The sequence below is a fragment of the Phocoena phocoena genome, chromosome 1, assembly GCF_963924675.1.
Source record: "Phocoena phocoena chromosome 1, mPhoPho1.1, whole genome shotgun sequence".
Classification (NCBI taxonomy): Eukaryota; Metazoa; Chordata; class Mammalia; order Artiodactyla; family Phocoenidae; genus Phocoena; species Phocoena phocoena.
In genome coordinates this window covers 45,414,984-45,435,787 of record NC_089219.1, presented here as the reverse complement: position 1 = coordinate 45,435,787, position 20,804 = coordinate 45,414,984, and the positions used below count along the sequence as shown (strand labels likewise).

The following is a 20,804-nucleotide window of genomic DNA, read 5'->3' as shown; positions in this document are numbered from 1 at the left end:
TCTGCAAGATGGAGAGTCTGATATGTGCCTCTGAAACTGGGGGGACACAAGCACAGGTCTGGGAGGCTCAGCACCATGGCCAGTACTCAGCAGGCACTGGGTTAGCGCCCTTACTCATACACACAGTAGGTGTTTAATAAAAGCTCCAGTCCCCTCAGACGGCTCAGGACACAGAACCTCTCTGTTCCTGCCAATCAGGCCCCACCGGTAAGCCCATCCCTCAGGCCTGACCATTCCCGATGCTCTTGGTTGAACACCTTCCAGGTGGCCTCCCTCCCGTGCTGGCAGCAAAGGGCTCCCTGGGGACCTCCTGACAAAAGGTTGGGCCAGAGGCAACACGTGGTCTGGAAGATGAACGTCTGAGCTCCTCAGAGGTCAATAAAAATCCTCCTATGTGCTGAGCCAGGCACTGGCTTGGGCTCCCCCTGCATTATCTCATCTAATCCTCTCCACAAACTGCAGGCAGTGCACTGCTCTCCTGTCGTGTGGGCCTCAGAGAGGCCCCCGCAGCCCAGCAGTGACGGGTAGAGCCTGGATTCAGCCCTTGTCTGTCAAGCCAGAGCCCAGACTCCTCACTGGGAGGCAGGAACATGCCATGTTCACCTCAGATGCCCTGTGCCTGGTGCAGGCTCTGCACAGAGAAGGAGCTTAGGAAATGAGCCTTGGGCCGGACTGAACCAAATAGGGCTCCTAGAGGAAATTGAAAGATCCTGTTTCCTGTCGGACACGGCACCCCTGAGGGTATTGCTGCGGCCCAGCTCCTAGCACAGGGCCTGGCACACAGTGGTGTTCAAGCCAGGTTTGTGGATCAATAAAAAGGTGAACATTTAATATCCTTGGCCAGAATTTACACTATGGCCCAGATCCATGACTGTGTTAGGAGTTATCCTATACGATTTTCCCATTCTGTTGTTCCTGCTGTATTCTTCCCTTCGCTCTCCCTCTGAGCTCATCTAAGCATGTCTGAGGGATGCTGTCCCACTCCCCCATCGGTGGGGGATAGGGAAACCTAGAGCAAGCGCTCACTGTGTGCTTTAGTGTATGTTACCACATTTCATTTCCACAATAGTCCTAGAGGCAGGGCTGAATGGTACCACTGGATAGATGACCTAGAGGAGTTGGATGACTTGTTCAAGGTCACCTGGCGAATTGGAGGCTGACGGGAGATGATCTCAGGTCTGCCTAGCCCCCAAACTCGTGCCCTTTCTCCACCACCAAATTCCCTCCCAGCGCTAAGTTGCTTCCCTTCTCCATCTAGTGCGGCCAGTGCAGACCTCCGAAGTGTCAACCTGGTGACACTAGATCCGTCACCTTAGGGTGGAGTGAAGGAAGCACCTGGGGATCAGCTTACTAATTCAAGGTGCTGATGAATTATTCACACCGCCATTAACTTGGAGGCCCTTTCAGCCTCACCTCTCTTTCCCCTGCTCCAGACCCTCAGGTCCTGGCCTGCCCCGAGCTCGGCAGACCTGCGGGCCCCCCAGCAAGGAGATGCTGGCAGAGCTGGAGTTCTGTCTTCTGCTGGCAGTGACACTGCTGAGCCCAGTCCCCAGGGCCCAAGCCATGGAAGGTAGGAGCTGCTGGGGACAGGCAGGAAACCTGGAGGGGGGCAGAGGGGTGGCAGGTAGCAGCGGGGTCTCAGGAGGTTTCCATGTGGAAGGCCAGAAAGCGGAAGGCCCTTTTGGGGGCAGTTGGCCGAGTTGAAGATGTATTGCTTCTGAGATGGGGAAAGACAATATTTATCAAGTGCCAACTATGTGCTGGGTGCTTTCCACATATGAATGCATTTAATCTTCACAACCAATTTCAAAGTGGGTATTAGTCCTCCTTTTTACAGAGGAGGAAACTGAGGAAGAGGGACGTTAAGTAACCTGTCCAAGATTACATGTTTACCAAGGACGAAGGGAATGGCTCAGAGAACGATGAAAGATTTGTTGCTGAAATGAGTCCTTATTTTCCTCCTGAGAGCCTGCTGTACTTTCCCATCGCCAGCCAAGTGAAATCAAAGTTCCTTATAAAGGCATTCAGTGCCTTCCCAGGTTTGGCTCCAATCTCTATATAACATCCAACCTCGGTTCCCAGAGTCCCTCGGGCATCCCATACTCTGGCAGAGGATCACACCCCCTCCTGGAGATGCTTCACCCTCAGGGCTTTCACCCGCTGTGCCCTCTGCCTGGAAGGTCCCTTTTGTCTTTTTCTACCTGAGAACATCTGGCTCATCCATGAAGCTCAGGTCAAACACCACCTCCTCCAGGAAGACTTCCGCATCCCTTCATCAGCCTCAGAAACTCCCTCCTTGGGGATCTTAGAACCCTCTGCTGGCACCCTGGCCCCGGGTCGCTTTGTGCCGCTCCAGCCCTCTGAGCACTGTGTGCCTGTCTGGGAAGCCAGGGCCGTCTTCAAGGGGTGTGTGTGGAGCAGGGGCTTAGCCAGCGGTTGCCAGTGCCTTGTCTTCCTGCCGGTTCAAGGGGGGCTCAGGAAGGACACATAACTTTCCAGTCACCTAGTTGGTGGCAGAGATGGCCTGGGCACCCAGGTGTCTCACCCCATGCCTGGGTGGTGGGAGAAGCTGACTGTTCCCATTTCTAGCCACTGGGGCTTCAGTGGCCTTGGGGTGACCCTGGAGTTCAGGGTGCCTGCTGGACAGGGACTCTACTTGTGCTGGGACACAGGGCCTCCTGGGCCACCAGGAGTTCTGCTCCAACCTTCTCACGGCTTTTCCCGTCCAGTGGGCAAGGCTGGGGGAAGGACAAGGACAGGCAATGAACAGGATGTCCCTCTGTCCTCTTGCCATAGAGGCATGAATCAGACATTGCTCCCGCCCTGGCCTGTCCCCAGGACCAGGCAGGGAGCCCTGATGTGAACTGGGTGTGCATCTTGTAGCCTCTGCACTGCTTTCTCTCATCCGTGTTCACAGCCGCCCAGCAAGGTCGTTATCCCCATTTCACAGATGCGTGACTGAGGCTCAGGTAGGCTAAGTGATTGTGAGTCTGAGCCTTTATTCATGCCATTTCCTCCCTCCAAATCTTCCCCAACTCACAAAGTCTTCTTGCTCCTTCTAGCCAAACTCAAACATCAACTCCCTTGTGTCCCTCCCCCAACAGTGCTGGCCCTGGCAAGACTGCCCCCCCCCCAGACCCCAGAGCCCGTGTGGCCCCAGCACAATCACGCCACATGGCTTTGTCTCATTTGCCTAACTCCCCCCATCTTACCCCACAACTGGGAACTCCCCAGGAAGGGGCCCGTTATGAGTCAGCACAGGCCCGTACAGGGCACATGCTTGGCAAATATGTCTCTTACAGGAACTTCGGTTAAGTATATTCTCCAGGATGCTTCTGGTTGCAAGGGACAGAAACCTAATCTGGATGAGTTTAAGCAAGAAGAGAAATGCAGTGGCTGGTGCCAGGGAGGCGGGAGTATAGCTGAGTTGGGCAGCTTGGGTTCTGGGCCATTTCCTCGTTTCACATGGTTCTTGCCATTTGCTGACAAGCTCTCTCAATGGGCCCTGAGCAGGGTCCACCCAGGGCTCTCACTCCCAGCTTAGGTACCAGGGAGGAAAGGGTTCTCATCCAGGCACTCAGCAGCAGGACTCTGGTGGCACAGGCGCACCCCACAGGCCAGTCGCTGTGGCAGTGCTGGGGGCCCCAGGATTGCCCAGCTAGGATTCTGTGTCCTCCTGTGGGCCTGGGAAAGACGAGGGAGGGTTACCACATGGAGGCAAGGGAAGGGAGCAGTGTCTAAAATTGAGGGCATGTTCTTGCAAGAGGTGAAGGAATGAGGGCTGGGTGGAACAAATCAGGAGATGTCAGCTACAGCAGTAACTTCCCTTTTTGGGCCTCAGTTTTCTCATCTGTTAAATGGAGTCAATAACACCTGCGCTGCCTATTTTATGGGGATATTGTGAGGATGATATAAGATTGTTCACTGATTCATTCACTCAGCAAATATACACTGAGCACCTGCTTTGTACCAGGAGCTCTTCTAGGTGCTTGGGAGACAGCAGAGAATAAAACAGACGAGAATCCCTGCTCTCATAGAGCTTACAGTTTTGTGGAGAGAGACTTGGCAGTGAACCAAACAAATAAGGAAATAAATAGTACATTTGACAGTGATGGGTGCTATGGAGAAAATAAAGCAGAAAAGGGAGAGAAGGGGTACAGGGATGGGGAGAGGATTTCATTTGTAAATATGATGGTTGGGGAAAGCCTCACTGAGAAGGTCATTTTTTTCAACTTTTAACTATGAAAATTTTCACACACAAAGTGGAGAAAATAGTATAATAAATCCCAATGTCTCCATCAACCATCTTCAACAGTTATCAACATTCTGCCTTTCTTGGCTCTTCTATCCTACCCCTACCCCCATTTTAGGGGGGCAGATTTGAGAAACTTAAAGACAATCTCAGATATCACACTATTTCACCCATAAATATTTCAGAGTATATCTAACAGATACATAGATAGATAGATATTCCCAATATTTTTATAATGATATAATAATTCTTTAATTTTATCTAATACTCAGTTCATGTTCAATTTTCCCCATTATGGCAAAAAAAAAAAAATCCCATTGCAATTTTTTTTTTCAACTCAGAATCCAGACAAGGTCCACACATTGCTTTTGGTTGATATTTGACTCAAGTCTCCCTCCCTCACTCTCTCTCTCTCTCTCAGTCTCTCTCTCTCTGTTTTAATCGACTTCTCCCCTGGCAACCACTTTTCTACTCTCTGTTTCTATGAGTCTGACGTTTTAAATTCCACATATAAGTGATACCATGCAGTATTCGTCTTTCTCTGTCTGGCTTATTTCACTTAGCATAATGCCCTCAAGGTCTATCTATGTTGCTGCAAATAGTAGCCTTTTTCAAGGCTGAATAATATTCCATGTCATATGTATCTCTATTCATCTGTTGATGAACACTTAGGTTGTTTCCATATCTCAGCTATTGTGAATAATTCTGCAATGAAGATGGGAATGCAGATAACTCTTTGATACCCTGTTTCCATTTCCTTTGAAATATACCCAAAGTGGAATTGCTGGATCATATGGAGTTCTATTTTTAATTTTTCGAGGAGCCTCCATATTGTTTGTCATAGAGGCTGCACCAGTTTGTATTCCAACCAACTGTGCACAAAGGTTCCTTTTTCTCCACATCGTTGTCAACACTTGTTACTCTCTTGCCTTTTACATAATAGCCATCCTAACAGATGGGAGGTGACTTCTCACAGAGGTTTCGATTTGCATTTCCTTGATGATTAGTGACGTTGAGCACCTTCATGTACCTGTTGACCATCTGTATGCCTTCTTTGGAAAACTGCCTATTCAGTTTCTCTACTCATTTTATTTTTATTTTACATTTTTAAATTTATTTTATTTATTATTTTTGGCTGCGTTGGGTCTTCGTTGCTGCACGGTCTTTCTCTAGTTGCGACGAGTAGGGGCTACTCTTTGTTGCAGTGCACAGGCTTCTCATGTTGCGGGGCATGGGCTCTAGGCATGCGGGCCTCAGTAGTTGAAGCACATGGGCTCAGTAGTTGTGGCTCACAGGCTCTAGAGCATAGGCTCAGTAGTTGTAGAGCATGGGATTAGTTGCTCTGCGGCATGTGGGATCTTCCCGCACCAGGGCTTGAACCCGTGTCCCCTGCATTGGCAGGCAGATTCTTAACCACTGTGCCACCAGAGAAGTCCTCTACTCATTTTTTTTTTTTTTAATGGTGAAGTGTTGAAAGCCTTCCTCTTTATATTTATTTATTTTTGGCTGTGTTGGGTCTTCTCTGGTGCACATGGGCTTTTCTCTAGTTGCGGCGAGCGGGAGCTACTCTTCGTTGAGGTGCGCGGGCTTCTCACCGCGGTGACTTCTCTTGTTGTGGAGCAGGGGCTCTAGGTGCGCAGGCTTCAGTAGTTGTGGCTTGCAGGCTCAGTAGTTGTGGCTCACGGGCTCTAGAGCACAGTCTCAGGAGTTGTGACACACCAGCTTAGTTGCTCCATGGCATGTGGGATCTTCCTGGACCAGGACTCAGAACCCGTGTCCCCTGCATTGGCACGCAGATTCTTAACCACTGCGCCACCAGGGAAGTCGCTATTGATGGTTTCCTTTCCTGTGCAGAGCTTTTCATTCAATGTAGTCCCACTTGTTTATTTTTGCTTTTGTTGTCTTTGGTGTCAAATCCAAAAAATTATTGCCAAGACCAATGTCAAGGAGCTTACCTCCTATGTTTTCTTCTAGTTGAGTCTTTTTTAATATAACAGTTGTGTCTCCCCCCACCACCTTCTTTACTGTTGAAGCACCTGGGTCATTAGAATTTCCCACATTCTGGACTTGACTGAATGTGTCCTCACGGTGTCATTTAGATTGTTCCTCTAGCTTCCATATTCACTCTAACTTGTAGACAGATCCAGAGACTCCATTAGATTAAGGTTCCTTTTTTTCCCCCCCAAGAAGATGTTACAGGTGTTTCATCAGGGCACCGATTATTCAGTGTTTCGCTTTGACCTTGAGATTGGTCAGTGAGTTCAGGGGTTGTTAGCCTCATCCAGCCATTATAAAGTTCCCTATAAAGGTAAATTTTGGGGCATTTTTTAATTATAAAAATTTTCAAACATTAGCAAAGGTGAAAGAAGTTTACAGAAAATATTTACCTACTCAACCAACTAGGTTTTACCTCTCGTCATTTACCTTTTTTCTCAGTGATTAGAACAGACAACGATGATGATTCCATTAAGGTTTGCAAAGTTATGTTTTTCTAATGTTGTTATTCTTTCTGTAGTCTTCTTTAAATAACAATTTTTCTTCATCAGCTATTTGGTTATCCTGATATATATAGTTTGTAACAGGAAAGGCAAAGTAAATGCTTAATTCCTTCTTCATGTAGCAAGAAGAAAACGAGTTCGTGCCCGAGCAATCTCTATAGGAAACCAATAAGTTTCTTTTTAATTTCTTTTAGTTGTATTACGAATTCATTCATTTTTATATATTTGATGGGTTTCAACCCACTGCAATAAATTTTTTTTTTGGCCACTCCCGGCGGCATGTGGGCTCTTAGTTCCCTGACCAGGGATCGAGCTTGCGCCCCCTACATTGGGAGCACAGAGTCTTAACCACAGAACCGCAGGTAAGTCCCTGCAATAAATTTTTTTGAAGCTCAAATTATACCTTCTTTAGCCAGTGGGAGCCCCTTCAAGAAGGTTTCTGTGTCTTTTGACACAATCCCAGCAGTTCCAATAGTTTCTTTACTTTCTGGTGTGACAAGATATCCCAAGTGTATTTTGTATATTTACTGCCCTAGACTATTTCTTTAAGGAGCCCTGCTTCATTTTAGTTAGACATAATGATCCTAATCTAATTTAGTTGGACATAATAATCCTAATCTAAGTCCAAGTGGTACAAATACTACAAGGATATCATTGCTTTTAGGGTTTTTTTTTTTTTTTTTTGCAGTACGCGGGCCTCTCACTGTTGTGGCCTCTCCCGCTGCAGAGCATAGGCTCTGGACACGCAGGTTCAGCGGCCGTGGCTCACGGGCCCAGCCACTCTGTGGCATGTGGGATCTTCCCGGACCGGGGCACGAACCGGTGTCCCCTGCATCGGCAGGCAGACTCTCAACCATTGCACCACCAGGGAAGCCCCGCTTTTAGGGTTTTTAATGAACAAAGCTAGGAAATTAATATTTTTAGAAATAAAAATAAATCAAATTCGTACTGATGTTTTCAATTCAAATTAAGGATCTCAAGAGTTCTGCTTAGTTTTTTAATTCTATACTTGTATCGCTCTCCTCTTACACTGCAAATCTTAGTTTCTATTGACATTAACATACTTCCTTTACTCCAATATATAAAATATCGTAAAATAACAGTATTCACTATTACCACTAATAGTAAGTCTACTGAATATAGTTTAATATTTCTTTGTGTTTCATTTTGTTCTTGGGATATATTCCACTAGGAAGGTACAGTCAAAATAGTGTATTTCAACATCGTTTGAAATCATTTTTCCCATGTGAATGTGCCTCCAACTTGACATATAGTTAAGCTTATTTGTTTTAGTTTGGCATATGGGTTACTTAAATATTTTTGATAATTTAAAAATTATATTAAAAATTACTCATGATTATAAAGTTAAAATTATCAAATAAATTGCGTTTAAAGAGGTCTAGCAGTCGCACCTGTTTCCTCCCCTTGGCTTACATCTTCCTGTGTCACAGAACAATTTTTATTAGTTTCCTTCCATTGTTTTCAAAATATAAACAAATATGTACATATAAGAATGTAGTTTTGGGGACTTCCTTGGTGGCGCAGTGGTTAAGAATCTGCCTGCCAGTGCAGGGGACACAGGTTCGAACCCTGGTCCAGGAAGATCCCACATGTCACGGACCAACTAATCCCGTGTGCCATGACTACTGAGCTCTAGAGCCCGCGAACCACAACTACTGGGACCACGTGCCGCAACTACTGAAGCCTGCGCACCTAGAGCTCGGGTTCTGCAACAAAAGACACTGCAATGAGAAGCCCGCATACTGCAACAAAGAGTAGCCCCTGCTCGCCGCAACTAGAGAAAGCCCGTGCGCGGCAACAAAGACCCAACACAGACAAAAATATAAATAAATAATAATAATACTAAAAAAGAATGTAGTTTTAACTTTGTAGTACTCTGTGCACATTTCCACTCAGGATGGGAGCAGGTAATATTATTTTTAATTTTCGAATTCCCCAGTGCACATCTCTAGTGCCTAGCATTTGGTATTATTTTATCTAAAATTATAGTCCCACCTGACACTTCTTGTCTCCTTTCCCTGCTTTATTTTTCTCCAGATCACTTATCACTAGTTAATACGCTCTATATTTTCCTTATTATCTTTATTGTTTGTCTTCCCCACCAGAATTTTAGTCTATTTGTTCCTGCTGTAACCCCAACACCTAAAACAATGCTTAGCCCTCAAACAGTATTTCTTGAATGAATAAAAGCACGTTTGGCAAGTCTTTGAAGAATAAGTAAATGAATGAACAGCTACATGAATAAATGAATGGACTTAGGGCCATGACCTCATGCTGCCTCATCCCATCCCAAAGAACCCGCTTTGGAGCTGGGCCACTACCCACGACCCCAGGGCTGACTCTGAGACATTCTTGCCTCTCACCACAGGTGTCAAATGTGGGGGTGTGCTCTCAGCACCTTCTGGAAACTTCTCCAGCCCCAACTTCCCAAGGCTCTACCCCTACAACACGGAGTGCATCTGGCTGATTGTGGTAGCTGAGGGCTCCTCCGTGCTGCTCACCTTCCACGCCTTCGACCTGGAGTACCATGACACCTGCAGCTTCGACTTCCTGGAGATCTACAACGGGGCCCCCGGGGACCAGGGCAACCTGCTGGGGAGGTTCTGCGGCCAGGTGCCCCCACCGCCCTTCGCCTCCTCCTGGAACGTCATGTCTGTGGTCTTCCACTCGGACAAGCACGTGGCCAGCCGAGGCTTTTCCGCAGGCTACCAGAAAGGCAAGGGGGACTTGGCAGTGGAGAGGGTGGCCCTGGGTGGGGATGGGGGGAGGGCGGCGGGGTAAGGTGACGGGCAGGGTCTCAGCATCTTAGCTTGTAGGCTGCTCTGTAACCTGGACGCCCCTGCTCTCATAGCTCACGGGGCAAAGGCAGCCTCTGTTGGTAGTGGGTTTTTTTTCTGTTGGTAGTCTTGGTGGTTGTGTGTTCCCACCTTCATGGCAACACTCCCCACATATCCCTCTGTTATTCCGGGAGTCCTCGGAGGGTCTCACTGTGCTCAGGACTGAGGCCTCTCGTGCTCTCCTATCCTTGTCCTTCTCACCCAACACATGGCATCAGGACACTGGAGGGGACACCAGAGGGGACACCGTGCTGCCACTGCTGCTGATCCCTCTGTGGCATCTCATGTCACGGGCACAGGATTCTCTCCCCCTCCCCATCACGTCCTCGGAGTGGAAGGTGCATGAGCGTCTGTGTGGAGCTGGTGACGCTCTCCCTCCCAAAGCCTTTCCTGAGCTCGCCTCCTATATCGTGGTCCCTAAACCCTCCCTCCCCCAGCCAGGCTTGGAGCCTACCCCTCAGGCTAGTGAGGGGAGCAGAGGCCTCACCCTCCTTGCCTTTCTTTCTCCTTGACTCATTCCTCTTTCCTCAGGCTTCTCTGCACAGACTCAGACCTCCTACCTTCTCCCAAGGCCAAAACCAAAGGCCTTCCTCACAACAGCTCAAGCAGTAGGCTCCACAGAGGCTCCTGGTGTGCAGGGTTCACCAACAGCAATCAGGGCCGGGGCGAGGGTGCACACAGTTCTCTGCTTCCAAAGCCAGATGCCAGCTCCCACTGGCTTTGGAAGCATAGTATTGTAGAATGGTAAAACACCAGAACCACAGACCGATCTAATCATAGCAGTGGAGTTTTAGATCCCTAGATTTTTAGACTCTTGGGGTATCAAAGTTATAATACCATGTGCAATGTTTTCCAATATTTTTTAAAACAGGAGTACCCTTATATCAAATGGAACCTTATGTTAATCCCTGATACGTAAAAGAGATAAAGGCAGCATTTTTAAAAAATAAATTTTATTTATTTATTTATGGCTGCATCGGGTCATCGTTGCTGTGCGTGGCCTTTCTCTAGTTGTGGTGAGCGGGGGCTACTCTTCTTTGCGGTACGTGGGCTTCTCATTGCTGTGGTTTCTGTTGTTGTGGAGCACAGGCTCTAGGCGCATGGGCTTCAGTAGTTGTGGCACAAGGGCTCAATAGTTGTGGTGCGACGGCTCAGTAGTTGTGGCACACGGGCTTAGTTGCTCCGTGGCATTTGGGATCTTCCCGGGTCAGGGATCAAACCCGTGTGCCCTGCATTGGCAAGCAGCTTCTTAACCACTGCGCCACCACGGAAGCCCCAAAGGCAGCATTTTTGTTGTAAGCATTTATAAGTTCGTATTTTTAACATTTACTTATTATAAGCCAATCATTGAAAGCATAAGTAAATATTGATGGCCTCCGATTAGTTAAATTATTACACATAAGATATGTGACTGTGGATGCTATCTTTCATTGAATTAAAAAATAGTTTGAATACAGAAAAAGAAGGACATTTACAGCGGATGTCTGCAAATAGATGCCCTGGGGCTACCGTGGAGCCGTGGAGCCCCAGATCACATTTTGAAAGTCTCTGCTAAGGGTATTGACAGCAGACGGGATCTCACAGACTGTCAAAACCTGCCCTCTCATTTGACAAACAATACACCTGAGACCAAAGAGGGAATGTGCCTTCCCAAGGTCACACATCTGGGAAGGGGAAACTGGGACAAGAAGTCAAGGCCTTAGCCGCCCGGCACAGTGCTCCATTCACACAGCCATGCCATGCAGTGAGATTCTGGAGTCTCAGGAGACACAACCGAGTGTGCCCCTCCCTGCTGGTGGCCTCCGGCTAGTCCTGGCATTCATTATCACCTAGCTCCCAGTTGTACTGGCTACACTGGGCTCCAAAGGGCTTTCACCAGAAACTTATTAAACTCTGCATGCGTCTGAGCCTGTGGATCAGTCTGAACAGGTCTCATGATTTCTAATATTCCCATGAGGCTCAGAGAGGCTGAGTTACTTGCCCATGGTACAGTGCCCTCAGAAGACTGAGCTGAGAGGAGACCTGTCTTCAGACTTCAAGCCCATCTCTACTCCTTCAGCTCCTCCCTCTAAGCCTCAGTTTCCTCATCTGTTCGGGAGATTTGATAATGTTCCTGGTCTCAGGTACCTCAGCCTCTATGCTCCACTAGCCTGGTAGGAGGGGACAGTGAGACTGATAAGGTCAAGTGCACAGACTCTGAAGTTAGTCAAATCCTGCCCTCCCTGATACCAGGGGATGACCTGTCGTCAGGGTCCTGCCCTGTCCCTTGGGGCCTTGCCACTGCAATGGCTCTTGCCAATCTCCACATCTCTTTGCTTCAGGGCTTTTTCTGAAGTTTTGGCAGGTCACCTCTACCCCCAGCGGCCCTCAGCCTCGATTCTGGGGAATGCCCCCGCTCCCCCACCCTCTCTCCCTCGCTGCCCATCTGCGGTCCTCTGTCTCTCCCAGATAAACTACTTGGGCTCAAATCCTTGTCTCGGGCTCAGTCTGGGTGAAGCCCAACTCACACAAGTAAGTTATTTAACTTCTCTCTGCCTCCAGTCTCTCAGCTGTAAAACGGGGGAAACCATGGTGCGTTCCTCATGGGGTTATGGTGATGGCCTAGAAAGATGGCCTGTGCCTGTCACTTACCAAGCGCTTAGTGGATGTTGACAAGAATCCCGTGAACACCTGTGGGCGTGGCATTTCCCAAAGGAGGAGATGGGGGAGCCACAAGGAGGGAGAAAGTTTGGTTCAAGCAGGCTCCCTTGCAGATGTGTGTGGTGGCGTCCTGACGGGCCTGTCGGGGGTCCTCACCAGCCCCGAGCACCCCAACAACTACCCCAACAATGTGGAGTGCCACTGGGTGATCCGAGCCTCTGGCCCCGCCACCGTCAAGCTGGTCTTCGTGGACTTCCAGGTGGAGGGCAGTGAGCAGTGCACCTACGACTACGTGGCTGTGCTTGGAGGGCCCGGCCCCGCCCATGGGCACCACTACTGCGGCAGCTCCAGGCCCCCCACGCTCGTGTCGCTGGGCCACGAGCTGCAGGTGGTCTTCAAGTCTGACTTTAACATCGGGGGCCGGGGCTTCAAGGCCTACTACTTCTCAGGTAGGAGGGCCGGAGCTACACCCTGAGTGCCCTGTGTGTGCTGGGCTCCTGCCTCCCCATCATGCCTGCGGCTGGGTGGGGAGGGGTTGTACTCTTCTGCCTCTGGGCCTTACACTTCCTGCTCTTTCTCTGCCTGAAATGTTCTAGCACACCCTCTCCCGTCTGGCCGATGCCAAGGCACAAGCATGTCACCTCCTCTGGGAAGCCTCCTTGATTCACTCAGAATTATTCCCTTCCTTCAACTCCTTAGAGAAGTTTTCTCATAGCGATGATCTAACACATCACTTCTGTACCTGGTTTGCATGCTGATTTTCTCTGCTTGACTGTGAGTTCCTATGGACTTATCTTTGTACCTGCTACGTAGAGGGTATTCAATTAATGTCTGTATGAATGAATGAATGAACCCTTGGGAATTAAACTGTCTAGTGGAGGAGATAGAGAAGGAAACAGACAATGACAATGCACTGTGATCTGTGCTGTCTAACAGTAAGAATCATGGATGACTTCCTGGAGAAGGAGAGAACTGAGCAGTGCTTTGAAGGTGTTAGCCAGTGGCAGAAGAAAGGGAAGAGTGTTCCAAGCAGAGGGATCAGAGGCACGGAGGACAGAGAGGGTTTGTGTGCTTGTACTACTAGGAAATATTTGGTGAGGCTGGAAGGTAGGGCTGGATGAGGGGCAGGGAGAAAAAGGGCAAGGTCAGGTCATGAACCACCTTGTCTGTCAAGTCCAAGTTGGACTCAACTCCGAGGAGAGGTATTAGGCATTGTTACTGAATTCCTATCAGGGTCAACACTCATGAAATGGTTTACCAATTGCAATGACAGTCTCAGTTTTCAGCTAGTTTCAGTTTAAAGCAGGCTTTGGGATCAGCTGTCTGGTTTTCTGGCCATGGTGCCCACAACCTGCCAGGGTGGTTTAAGGACCCTATAGCACCTACTGCCCAAGCTGTAGCTGCAGAGGGTGACAGTCTCCACCCTTCTCACCATTGCTCCTTCTGTCCTGCTCTCCCCAACCCAGGAGAATGCCAGGAGGTATACACGGCGGTGCGGGGCAACTTCTCCAGCCCACAGTACCCCAGCTCCTACCCCAACCACATCCGGTGCCACTGGACCATCCGCCTGCCTCTTGGCTACCGGGTCAAAGTGTTCTTCCTGGACCTGGAACTGGAGGGGCCCAACAGCCTGACCAAGACCTGTGACTTTGACCATCTGGCAGCCTTCGACGGGGCCAGCGAGGAGGCGCCCCTGCTGGGCAGTTGGTGTGGCCACCGCCTGCCACCACCGGTCACCTCGAGCCACAACCAGCTCCTGCTTCGGCTGTACACGGACCGTAGTACCACCCGCAGGGGCTTCTCTGTGGCCTACATTGGAGGTCAGCTGGGGTTGAGGGTATGGGTGTGCTGGTGGGGGAAGGTGAGGCCGGGGTTCCTGGTCTTTGCAGCCTCCTTCCTCCATCTCACCAACTTCTCGGTTGGCTGCACCACTGTGGACTCCCGCCCTGGGACCTCTGAGGCTATATCAATGTGGCCCTTGCTTATTCTCACTATTACAGTGCCCTATTTTTCCAGCTTCTAAATCCACAATTCTTAATTCCTCCCTATCTGTCACCTTCCTCCATGGGCCCCTGGCCTCTCTTGTACTATGATTAATCCTCTGTATCCAGGGGTAATACACAAGATATGGTAATACTATTTATCGAAAACAATTGATATAATCATGGAGATGCTGACCAACCTTGCTTGTACAGTCATAAGTCCTGACTGACAGTGGTTTGAAAAAATGACCTTTGGTTTTCTTACATAACAAGAAGCCTAGAGCTAGGCAGCTGCTGTATTGGTTCAGGGACTCAACAGTGTCCCAGCTGATATGGCTGGGATTCTCTTGACCTCATGACCACAAGATGGCTGCCACAACTCCAGGCATCATGTCCATGTTCAAGGCTGGAAGAAGGTAGGGGAGGTGCCAGCCACAAATGTTCCTTCATCAGGAAAGTAAATGCATTTTCGGAAGCCCTCAAAAGACTTCTTCTTGTTCTCATTATTTTGAACTTGGTCATATGGCCATGCCTAGCTGAAGAGCTGGCTAGGGAACTTGGCACTCAGCTTTTCCATCCTGCATAGTGCTAGTTAGATTTGCCAGCTGACAGCAGCTATCATCTATCCCCCCCTCTCATCACCCTTCCCTGGGCCACGGTCCCAGAAATGCCTGTGCTCTGGACCCATTTTGCCCTCTGCCTGACTAGGCGAGAGCCTCCTGTTGTGCAGGTGTGGAAACAGAGGTGCAGAGAGGAAACGACTTTCACTGCTGTCACACGGGCAGTGGGTGGCACAGCCAAGGCTAGAACTCACACCCTTGCCCTTTGTGTGGCTAAGCAGGGCCTGGGGAGGAGGCCCAGGACTGAGCTCAGACGGACGGGGGCCACATCCAAATGCTGCCATTTACTGACCATCCAATGGTGCTCACCTGTAGGAGGAGTTGATGGATGCTCTAGACAGGTGGTTGTTAAGATGAAATGAGGTAACACAGGTCACAGTGCCTGCCTCCGAGGGCATCCTTGCTGAGTGTGGATTTCTTTCCCTTATGTGTCTCAGTCCTGGTCTGCATTCAGAAGATCTTTCCTCGGGACTTCCCTGGTGGTCCAGTAGTTAATACTCCGTGCTCCCAATGCAGAGGGCGCAGGTCTAATCCCTGGTCAGGGAACTAAGATCCTGCATGCCACACGGCACAACCAAAAAAAAAAGTCTTTCCTCTTCTTTCTTTCTTCCTTTCTTTCTTCCTTTCTTTCTTTTTCTTTCTTTCTTTCTTTCTTTCTTTCTTTCTTTCTTTCTTTCTTTCTTTCTTTCTTTCTTTCTTTCTATTTATTTTTGGCTGCATTGGGTCTTCGTGGCTGCGCACGGGCTTTCTCTAGTTGCAGTGAGCGGGGGCTACTCTTCGTTGCGGTGCGCAGACTTCTCATTGCGGTGGCCTCTCTTGTTGCAGAGCATGGGCTGTAGGCATGCGGGCTTCAGTAGTTGTGGTTCGCGGGCTCTAGAGTGCAGGCTCAGTAGTTGGGGTGCATGGGCTTAGTTGCTCCACAGAACGTGGGATCTTCTTGGACCAGGGCTCGAACCCGTGTCCCCTGCATTGGCAGGAGGATTCTTAACCACTGTGCCACCAGGGAAGTCCTTCTTTCTCTTTCCTTACCCATGTGCAAGAGGAGTTTGGGGGCCCAGCGATGGTGAAGGAAACAGTAGAGCTGCAGAAAGCTAGTGGCAGCAAAGTGACCTGGGCAGACGCTCCCTCTGTGGGCCCCAGTCATCTCCATCCATAAACCTGGAGGAGAGCTGTCCCCCTGTTAGAGCGACCCCTTTCCCAGAGTGCACTCAGAGAGCCAGGTGCCATGGGGCTCTGCCACAGCTAGCTGGCAAGTCACTTTCTCTCTGCGGGTCTCAGTAAAATGAAAATATAAGCTGAAGGAGCTGAGAAGTCCCTTTTGCTCTGATGATCTTATTTCTGGGCCTGGGTCCTCTCCCAGCTGTGTGTGATCTTGGACATGCTCCTTCCCCATTTGGTGCCTCCAGAGACACCTCCCCGATGGCTGTGGGAGCCCAGGGTCAGACACGACACTAGTGCTGGGCCAGGCTCCAGATGTGGCCCAGGCTGCAGGCGGCCTCCCAGCTGGAGGACAGCCTCGGCATCAATCAGGAGTGACACACAGTTCAGCATCACCAAGATCATCGTGGGAGACGGTGGGCCCATAAATCTCCGACTGCCCAGACACCAGAGGCTGAAATAGGTCTGAGGCATTTCCCGGAGAGGGGTTGAGATTTCCAGGCCTCTGCCTACCAGCTCTTTCCTTTTCCTCCCGCCAGCCACCCAGCTTCCTTCCCCCTACCCTCACCCTTGCCCCAGCAAGCACTGCCTCCGTACACACACGCGTTCACACACACACAGGCTCGCACGATCCCAGACACTTAGAGTCACACAGGCCTGGCTGGGAGGGGCTTCAGGGGGCCACCACATAAGGTGGAGAGACCAGGAACTGTGGGGTCTTACAGACGCAATGATTAAAATCCTGGCCTAGCCACCTTTCAGAGCTCCGGGTTCCAAAACTTTCAAATGCGTTTAGTCATGTCCACCTCAAGGCGTCATGATGAGGAGGGAGAGTGGGGCTTCCTTCACCACCTTTTCAAACTGCAGCCACTGCAACCCTTACCCACACACGTTCTGCTCTTCCCACTCCCCGTCTTTCTTCTTTGCTTGATTTTCCTTCAGACTACTCTGACGCTTAGGTGTATCTTACGTATTTACTGCCTCCTCACTCAACTAGAATGTAAGCTCCAAGAGGGTAGGCACTTGTGGCTGGTTTTTCTCTTTTCATTTCTGTATCTGGTGTTTAGAATAGTGCCTGCACCTAGTGGGCCACAGATACTTGTTAAATGATTGAATGAATTGCCTGGTATATGGCAAACATGATCAGCCAATAATAGCTTTCATTATGATTAAGAATATTCATTCATTCGGTCAGTCAGTCGTTTATTCAGCATTCACTGCACCTGCCAAGCCCTGTGTTGGGCTCAGAGGGCGCTGAGAAGTAGGCAGGGGGCCTGTCCTGGAGCTCATAGTTTGATGGAGTTAAATGGAGTAGCGCGTGTAAAACGTCCTCGTAGGACTGCTTAAGAGCCATCCCCTCTCTGGGCCTCGGTTTTCCATCCACCACCCTTTGGATAGGGGCTTGGAGAGGGTGGGGGTCAGACCGCCTGCCCCCATGGCCTCCAGCTCCCCACTCCCATCCATCCTCAGTGGTCCCCATGAACGTGAGTTGCTCCCGCACGGACTTCCAGATCCTGATCTCCGCGCAGGCAGTGGCCCCTCTAGAACGGACCAAAGTCTACCTGGGCAGCCGGAGCTGTGCTGCTCAGGAAGTCGGCAGCAACTTCCGGATCCAGGCCCGCTTTGACACCTGCGGCACTGAGTCTCAGGTAGGAGCTGGGGGAGGAGGGCGGGCACGAGGGAGGGGCTCTGATCCCTGGGGAGAGGCACCTGCCAGACCTGAGAATTCAGCTTCTCTTCCTGGCTCTGGTCACCCCACCAGCCTGGATGCAGAACTCAGCCCCTCTTGATTTTACCTCAACAAACTTGCTCAGTGTAGACACAACAAAGAACTCAGGTAGGGGAGACAGAGAAGGGGTGTCCTGTTGCACAAGCTGGCGACAACCAAAAGCCCCTACTGGAGGCCCCTCCCTCAAGGTCCTGTGAACTGACTGTTCCTGGGGGCTTTCCTGCTGCGCCCACTCCCCACTGGAGCTCCCCAGGGCCACCCGGTCCCCACCCCTCTAATGCACAGACCTGTTTGAGCGCTGCTGCCTGCTGCCCACCCCCTCCCCAGCCTTGTGATCCAAATCCATCGCTGGGCTCCGCAAAACAAAGGGGCCCCTCAAGAGACAGGATCCACCTCCTTCCAAAGGCAGCGAGGTGTACAAATGAAGTTTTTCTACTAACCTTGTATTTCGGAGGCCTAGGACCCAGGCTTGGGGCCCTCAGAGTCACCTGGTAGTGGCCCAGGAACCCTGGATGTTCGGATTCTCAGGGACAGGTTGGGAAGGGGAAAGGCGGAGAAGGCACAGTGGTCTCCATCGGGGACAACACCCCAGCCTTGGTGACGAATCTGGGGATTCGTTAGACTGTCTTGGCAGAAATCATGTGCTTTCCAGCAACCGTATTTCCCCACCACCCAACATTAACCGAATGTATGCCTCTGGCCCCTCCAGTCCACCCTCTGCTTCCCCAGCCTCCTGGCGGCCATCATCCTTTTCACCTGAGCAAAGGAGAAGTGGGAGTCAGGCTTAGCTGCCAAGATAATCTGCCCTCACCTCTACACCATGCCCTAGATCCCCTTGGGGTTTTCTCTGGGGGCCGAAACACGTTCCATAGAGTCATAAAATGATGGAGACAGAGAACCCCAGAAGCAAGGAATCATGAAATCTAGAACAAAGAACTCACAGACACTCAAGGTCTCAAAGTCACAGAACCACCAGTAGAACCTGGAGCCACATAATCATAGAATCTTGGCATCAATATCATGGTAACATAAAAACTGAGAGCCTCAGACTCATGGATTCTTAGTGTAACACTTAGAAGTCCTAGACGCATGAGGACCAATCTCTGCATTGAGTTGCTTTCAAAGATGCACAGTTCAAATGGCCAAAAGCCATGACAGCCTATCTGTGCATCTCTTAAGAACCACAGAGACTTGATTTCATAACTGTAACACCACATTTGTGTGGACTTTCTTTCCTCCTCAAGTCTCACTCATCAAAAACCCATGAAACTTCCCCGCACACCTGTTTTGTGTGATTTTTCCCTCCCTTCTTTATTATGTGGATTCACTTCGGCCCTTTCACTGGGTCCCCTTCCACTCCCAGGTTCTGTCTTTCTTTTTCCGATTCTGTGTCACAAAAGTCCAGGACACCGGTTCTCCTCAGAGGGTGTGGTGGTAGACAAGCTGAGGGCACAATGCAGGAGGCTCCTCTGGGGACATGGACTCAGAGCTTTTTGGAAGCCCAGAGTTGGGAGAGACCCACAAGGTCATCTGGTCCATGAAACTCCAGATCCGTGATTCCCCTTCACTGCCTTCCCCAAAAGGACCACCCAGTGTCCAACAATGGCAGCTTCCTGCAGATCACGCCCGTTTGCTCTGTTCTAGGCAGCTTTGGTTTTTAGAGAAGCCCCGGCTCAGAAGAGCCATGACTGGACAGGGGCAGTTGGGCGGCCTGAGGAGTGTAACGGCTGCTCTAGATTAAGGGTGGGTGGGGAGAGTAGCCCAGCATCACTGCAGCCCCCAATCCAGACCACACCAGACTGCCCGTCAAAATGCTGTCCCTCAGTCCCCAGCCCAAACACTCCACTGTCTCAGGTTGTCCTAAGTCCTGCCTCCTTCATCCATGGGGGTGGGGAGGGCAGCGGTGTGACAGGCTCCTCACATCACACTCCTCAATGGCTCTTCCCAACCCCAGGGTGGTGCTACTGGGCTGAACAGAACTCAACCACGGGGACACATAATTGCTGCAGACATAATTCGGCAAAACGGTTCCATAAGGAAAGTCAAGTAACACCAGGGACAGAGCATCTAACTGGGAGGCAGGAGACTCGGCTTCTGGATCTAGCTCTGGGCAAATTACTGCCTTTGCGGGGCCTCAGTAGCCACATCTGTAAATTGCCAAGGAAGGGAGATTGAACTAGATGTCCTGAAATTCCCCTTTGGTTCTACAGTCTTTGGTTTGAGTGAGGAGTGATGGCTAAGAGCACAGTTAAGAATCAGGCAGATCTGGAAGAGAATACGTTCCCTGTCAACTGTGTGCTGTGTGACCTCAGACAAGGGATTTAACCTCTGGGCCTCATTTTCCTTATCTGGCAAATGGGGATATTGATGGTACCAATAAGAGAAGGTTGTTGTGAGAATTAAATGAGGTAATGCCCTTAAAATGCAGAGCCTGGAACATGGCGAATGTCCCTGTTGTTACTGTTACTATCTTTCATAGACACCACGTCCTTCAAGCCAGAGCAAACACTGACCCATCAAATATATATTGTCTTTTCAGACACCGTCGTAGTGCCTCTTTTACAGGTGGGGACACAGGCTCTGAGTGGGAAGGGAGTCAGTAGCCAAGCTGGGACTGGAAACCAGGCTCTGGAGTTGTGCCCCCTTGGCACTCAGTGCCTACATATCCAGGGGAACAGGGTCAGCCCTGGCCCCTTCAGGTGTGAGCAAGTGCCCCTTGACCCCCACAGAGAAGAAATAACACTTCAGTGATCGTCAGCGTGCTGTACATCGACTTCTCAGCCGGTGGGCAGGAGGATATCCACGAATACGAGGTCCGCTGTGAGCCGAGGCGAAAGGAGGCCTCTGTCCACCTGCTGTCCGGCTCCCACTGGCTTGGGCCCTATGCTGCCACGGCAGAGCACCTTCAGGAGGCACCACCCAGGGACGAGGCAGAGGCACTGGAGGGCCCCGTGGCCATGGTGGCCCAGGACATCAGTGACATCATCTTCCTGGGCCTTTGCATCCTGGCTGGAGTCCTCATGGTCATTGCCATAGTGGTCCTGATGCTGCTGTAAGCAGGGAGGGT

General features: G+C 50.3%; 1 protein-coding gene across 1 annotated transcript; it reads left to right on the top strand.

Moving 5' to 3' along the window:
- Nucleotides 1-1,491: 1,491 nt before the first annotated feature.
- Nucleotides 1,492-20,793, top strand: CDCP2 (CUB domain containing protein 2). The gene is made up of 6 exons (XM_065896726.1): nt 1,492-1,570; nt 9,140-9,487; nt 12,362-12,697; nt 13,715-14,068; nt 17,479-17,657; nt 20,467-20,793. Exons 1-6 carry the CDS (start codon nt 1,492-1,494, stop codon nt 20,791-20,793), a joined length of 1,623 nt encoding a protein of 540 aa, XP_065752798.1.
- Nucleotides 20,794-20,804: the final 11 nt, after the last annotated feature.

Bases quoted from the DNA above. Each gene is read 5' to 3' on its own strand.
- CDCP2 (XM_065896726.1), top strand. From the start codon at position 1,492: ATGCTGGCAGAGCTGGAGTTCTGTCTTCTGCTGGCAGTGACACTGCTG. The intron at 12,698-13,714 runs GTAGGAGGGCCG...TCCCCAACCCAG, and splicing joins CAAGGCCTACTACTTCTCAG to GAGAATGCCAGGAGGTATAC. The intron at 17,658-20,466 runs GTAGGAGCTGGG...TGACCCCCACAG, and splicing joins CCTGCGGCACTGAGTCTCAG to AGAAGAAATAACACTTCAGT.